A 6,280-nucleotide genomic window follows, 5' to 3' on the forward strand; every position below is an offset into this window, starting at 1 on the left:
AATTTTGGGACACCCTGTATATATATATATATATATATATATATATTAAAAATAAATAAAATATTACTTGATCAACAGTACGATTTTCTAATTTTTCACTAATCAGCAGGAATGAATTTTCAGAATATTCTTTTTTGATATTTTGTAACAAAATCATATCTTCCTGACGTGTCCATGGTTTATCATTAGTTAAATCGGATTTCGATGACATATTATTTTCCGTTGCTGTTGTAAGCACTGTTTCTATATTTTTATCTATTAAACATAAAAAATATACAAAATTAAAAAAAGGTACATTATTTGAGTGTTATGTTATTATTCAAATTTTAAAAATATAATTCACAGATAAGACTTACTTGAATTAAAACCAATATTATTGCTTATATTTGAAGAAATTTGTGTTTTTGCAATTACTTCAGTACTTGACAAATTATCTTGCACTGATTGCGTACAGCAACTATTTTCAGTTTCCGTAAATTCACTTGTTTTTTCATGCCTTATAATATCAGGTTCATTTTGCTCTAATAAAACATCACTTTCTTCAATCTTTTTTTCTCGTTTATTCTTGCACTGAGATATACGCATTCTTTTATCTGCAATTGCGTGATCTACAGTCCCTATTCTTTTTAAAATTTTTCTTTGATCTGTTTTGAGTGTAAATTTGACATTTCTTTTTGACTTTGTTATTGCCTTTTCGTTATCTTCATTATCTTTTATTGGTGAGTATTTTGTAGCGCACTGTTTTTTACAAAGATCCTCGTGACTAGAATTATTCTTTGATGATTTCCGTCGTTTTTTAGAAGAAATTGATAGAATGGCTTTATCAGCAATTTTTAATGATATTCGTGCAATATTTTCTAATTTCTCCCGATCCTCTCCGGCAAATGTGATTTTGGCAGGTCGTAATCCTTCAGGTGTTTGAAGATAAATTCTTCCATTAAGAAACTATTAAAAGAAGAGAAACAAATAGAATGAATATCTGTATTAAGGGAAACAAATATAAAAATTATGTATTTAATATTGTTATATATGATGCATACTCGTATACCACAGGAAACACAATGTTCAGAATTATTTTTCGAACTTGCTTCATCAATATTATGACAATCACATTTACAATTCTCCCCACCATATGGATCCTCCTGATATGTTGCTGTTGGTAATTCTATATTTTCATATAACTCTAATGCATTTTCCGTGTAAGTTGTATTTTTATCATAAGGTCCTAATGGACATGTCATATTTTCAAACATATGAGGCGCAAACAAACTAAAAATATCAAGCACAATTCTATAATTATTCTAGGATTCCATAATTTATAAATGATATAAAAATATTATATGATAGGAAATTGCACAATGTATCTTATATGAATTAATTCTTAATTATACATCACTTTCAGATATTTTTTTTATTTATTATACGTTGTAAAATAAAGTCTAAACGATTTAAATTGTATGATTTTCTTTTTGTTTTACACATTAGATTTAACCTAAAGTATTGATATACAATTAAGAATCACCGTATGTAATACATGCACATTTACTTTTCATTTATATAAAAAAATTATTACCTTTCAGGAGGTTTTGCGGTAGGTAGGATTTGTAAGAACAAATCCATAACGAGTGGATGACCTTTAAAGACAGTATTCATAACGGCATAGACATTTTCTAAAGTTGTGTGTGGATCAGACGAAAGTTGTGTAATTGCCTGCATCATCTTTGCTATCCGTGATGGTTGCTTAGCAAAATATATTTGAGCAACATGAACAAAATCGTTCATTTTTTGTAACATCATATAGTCTGCAGATTTACCAATTATTGCAGCTTGATGTGGTTTTAAAAATAATACAAAGTCCGTGCATACTTCTGGATAATTTTGTAATTTTTTACAGATTTCTTGATATAATTGGATTGTTAGTATATCTTTTTTAATTGCATTATCTTCTATCTGTTTATTTGTTGGAAAGTCCTCAGATCCATCAGTTATTGATGGGTCAGTAACTGTATGGTTAATATTGTCTAATTTTTCACTATAATCCAAAAATAACTTTATCACAGCCTTAAACGTTTCTGGATCATTGGATTCTAATATCAAGTGTAGTTTCTGAAGATATGATGCTGCAAATTCTATGTAAAAGAAGATATAAATTAAAAATAAATTTTATATATTTTATAATACAATCACTTCATTAACTTACTTGCTTCATGTTCTTCTTCGGTTAATGGATTTTCAGCTTTTAATAATCTTTTAATAATTTCTAATTCTCTAGTTTGTTTAGCCTTTTTCCTACTTACCGGATCTTTTATTATTGTACTACTGGCTAACATTAATTCTGCTATTTCTTCTTCATTATCCTAAAAGTGAAAAAAATATATTTAGATAAATATATTACTCAACATTTTTTAAGGTAAAATAGAACTCACAACTTTTGACGTGGGACAATGTTCATCAATATTCTTATCTGCGGCATCCTTTTCTTTAGATTTTAAGGTACTGCAATTGAACGAGTTTTTTGAACCTAAAGCTTGTGCCATCAATTTCATATTTTGGGCACTTTTTGTTTTTGCTAATCGTGGAGTGGTCTTTCGTATTTGTGGTAATTCTGATATTTGTGGAGACTCCTTGGACATTTTTGAACTTCTAGTTGATACAGTATTTAATTTTATATTATTTTTATCTAATGATTTATCTGTTTGTATTGGCTCTACATCTGAAGTATTTGCTTTTGAGGAGCAAGAATTTGTATGCTCTTTATGTACCGCCATTTTTCTTTTATGTGTTTCCATATTTTGTATACTATTATCAACTATTTTCTTATCTTCGCTATCGAATTTGCAACTTTTTTTAGTAGAATTATCTATTTTAGACAAAACTTTGGGATTTAAAGTTGCAGGTAATATCTTTGGTAACATATTTACAACTGGATTTCGTAAAAGATGGTTATTAGGGATACTAGGATATGATTTCATTATTGCGTTCATATTAATCCCTTCTTTAGCAAAAGAAAGATTACTGTACGAGTCAAATATATATCTACTTTTTGCTAAATCATTTTTATGTTCTTTCTGCTGTAATAATAAATCAGAAATTAATATTTATAATAATTAAATATTAACAAATTGAGGCAGGTTAAGTTACAGTTATGTTACATGTGTAATTTAATATGTAAATAAAACACGACACAATAAATTACAGCTTTCGTCTATTAAATATAAATATAGTGTAATTGTTATATTATACTTACAAGATATGTTTGCCATTTTAGAGGTAAAAGTTCTATTGGTTGATCCTTTGGAGCTTTCAGTGGAAATTCAGATGTTACGTAATGTATTATTTTAGGAGCGCAACCTTTTTCAAAATAATACTGTAATAAATTTTATTTAATTGTATTTATGATATAAATCTCAAAAATATTCACAGTACAAATATTTAATACCTTGATTGGATTTTCATCTTTAGAACAACGTCTTTTATAAATATGATGCAATATTCCTTGTGCATCTCTACATGGCAATAGATAATGGCTAATAAGTTGAACTGCATCAAACAATTGCATTTTCTTTGTATGAAATTTTTTTGATTTAGAAGAAACAAATGGCAAGAACTGCTCTATGCCCAGTGTAATTAAACTGGAAATGCAATATACTGAAATAAGATAAGATAAAATGTTTTGACACATAAATTTGAATATACTTACGTTTCCTCCGCTTTTGAATATGCAGGTTTCTTGTATTTAATTCCATTTCTGAAAGGTATCGACGGTAGAAGATGTGGATACATAAGAGCCTTATTTTCAACAAATAATTTCTCTAATTCAGGGAGAAACTGTTCGATATATCTATATTTATTTACACAATACATTTTAGTTTTAGCAGTTTCATTTGTAACATTCTTTTTGAAGTTTGCATAAAACTTGATGTCATTAAACTTGTTTTCCCAAGTTGATACCAATTTTAAAGCTGCTTCTAAATTCTTTACATTAAATGCAGATTTCGGTCCATTATTCAAATATCTAATAAGTATGATATTTTTTATCAGAAATTATGATTTGATTGGTTTACTATATCTCTAATGTCATATTATATAATCATACCTTAAACTATTCAAGTTCTGTTTACATACTTTTGCCAATAAATGATATTCTGGATGCATGTAAGTCATAACAAAATGCTGTGCCATTAATTGTACGTGTTGTTGAAATTGTGTTGCTAATAGAAGACGTTCATAGTCCATCAATTTTGGTAGTTCGGATTCTGCAAGTACTGGTAAAAGATGTACTACAGAGGAATTCTGAAAGCATAAAAAGTGCAAGTATAAATTATTACAGTTTTTATTGAACTACATTACATTTGTATAAATTTACATTTATGTCCTAACGTGATATGAATTTTTCTTACCATAGCATCATTTTCAATTGGTGGTGTCGTATTATCTAGAACTTTCTTCTTTCTTGATACTTCTTGTTCTTGTGTCGAGAACATAGGAGTTAATTCAAGTAATTCTGCAATCAAATCATATTGCTCCTTACGAGGAACTTCTACTGCTCTATCCGTTCTAAGCTCTTCCTTGTCCCCTAATATTTGTTAAAGTTGGATATAATTTTTATGTACAAAATATATCAAGAAAATGAAATATAATACAGATATAAATATTATATCATTCTATGAGAATGCATACATAAATCTGTTTCATCCTCCAAGATATTGTATTCTGGATCTGCGTCTGGATCATCTTCTACAGCTGGTTCTTGCGTCAAAGGTTGAGTAAATTCTTTCAAAAAGTTATCCCAATCTTCATCAAGTTCACAATCCCAATCATCAGTCATATCAGCAGTTATATCAGGTGGTATAAATGCTTGCTCTATTTCCTCCAAAGAAGTTTCGCTTAAAGATAACTTGGAGCGCGTTCTTTGACCAATACTCTCTTCTTCTGTTGTAATAGGCGGAACACTTAAAAATAATATTTATTAGTTATTATGAAATAAATTAATATTGTAAAATATTTTATGCAAGCAAAAAAATATTAAAAGCTCTCATAATACAATTGAATATAATAAAGAGATATTTTTCACACATACGCAGGTATTTTAAAAATTCCTTCAGAATCATACAGTATATGCGATGACATTTGTTGGTCAGAAGAAGCTATATCCTTATTATTTGTTGATATTGATAATTGTGACTCAATATCACTATTTGCTATAATTTCTACTTCTCTATCATCGTCACTCTGTTTATCATGTTCAGGATTATATTCTTCATCAGATGAATCTTCTGGTAGCTCCTCCTGAATCAAAGCTTGTACTTCTGAGGAAGTTTTTTGTGCTGTAGTGATAGGCCATAGTATATCGACTTTGGCAGCTGCTAATTTTCTATAAATAATAAACCAAAAGTTATATAAATCACAAAAAATCATTACTGCGCATTAAAGAAAAAAATTAAAATTATAATCTGAAAGTATACGACACATACTTAGCTTTAGCTCGTGTGAGTTTAGGACCGATATTAATATCATTTTCAGTATCCTGAAGCCATTTTTGTATCATTGTCATTAAATGTTCATAAGGGATTACATGTTTCAAAATGTTTTTGACATTAGTGGCAGTTAAATTAGTTTTAGCAGCTTTAGCATCAAGTTGTCTCTCAATCTCTTCTTCCATTTCATTAAGTACCGATGCTTCTTCAACAGCTTCTCTTTTATGTTTACTAGACGGTTCATAATTATCCACTTCGGATATGTCGATTTGTAGGTCTGCATTTTCGGAATCAGTTGAGTTTTCACTATTAACGTCGTTAAAGTCAAAGTTAATTGAAAAAGAGAGATTGCATTTTTTGGGTGATTCGGTAAAGGAAACGGAGGATGTCAATTCATCAGAGTCATTTTGCACAGGCTTATTTGTTGATTCCTCCATTTTAATGAAAATAACTTGTATTAAATCTACAGTTAATTGTAAATACCAATTTTATTTTTCTGAAAAACGTTACTATTTCAATCGTACGACAACAAATAATCTCTCTAACCATCTCCGACTCTTGTCAGGGTTGTTATTTAAAGGTGCATTTTTACGATCTTCTTCTTCTTTTGGTTTCCTCTTGATTGGTTTTCCAACTCAGGGTGCCGTCACATGCGGCGTAACCTGCGTAAGCGTAATGTTGGATTCACACTACATCTGATTTTCGTCGTACGACGACTCTGCAACCAATCAGAAAACAAAATTTTGCTTCGTATTGATGGTACGATTTTTCTGATTGGTTGCAGAGTCGTCGTACGACGAAAA

General features: G+C 29.1%; 1 protein-coding gene across 1 annotated transcript; it reads right to left on the bottom strand.

The window, feature by feature from the left end:
• Positions 1 to 67: 67 nt before the first annotated feature.
• mute (gon-4 like protein muscle wasted) lies at positions 68 to 6,032 on the bottom strand (the record flags this gene model as incomplete). Its single annotated transcript, XM_018517878.1, has 14 exons — positions 5,475 to 6,032; positions 5,081 to 5,374; positions 4,681 to 4,952; positions 4,401 to 4,576; positions 4,097 to 4,293; positions 3,701 to 4,015; positions 3,440 to 3,632; positions 3,248 to 3,367; positions 2,427 to 3,071; positions 2,201 to 2,357; positions 1,574 to 2,129; positions 1,041 to 1,269; positions 357 to 945; positions 68 to 255 (listed from the first exon to the last, which is right to left on the bottom strand). Coding segments are annotated over exons 1-14 (4,371 nt in total), but the record flags the coding sequence as incomplete, so codon positions are not given.
• Between the last annotated feature and the right edge of the window lie 248 nt (positions 6,033 to 6,280).

This window comes from Trachymyrmex cornetzi, unplaced genomic scaffold, assembly GCF_001594075.2.
Source record: "Trachymyrmex cornetzi isolate Tcor2-1 unplaced genomic scaffold, Tcor1.1 scaffold728, whole genome shotgun sequence".
Lineage (NCBI taxonomy): Eukaryota > Metazoa > Arthropoda > Insecta > Hymenoptera > Formicidae > Trachymyrmex > Trachymyrmex cornetzi.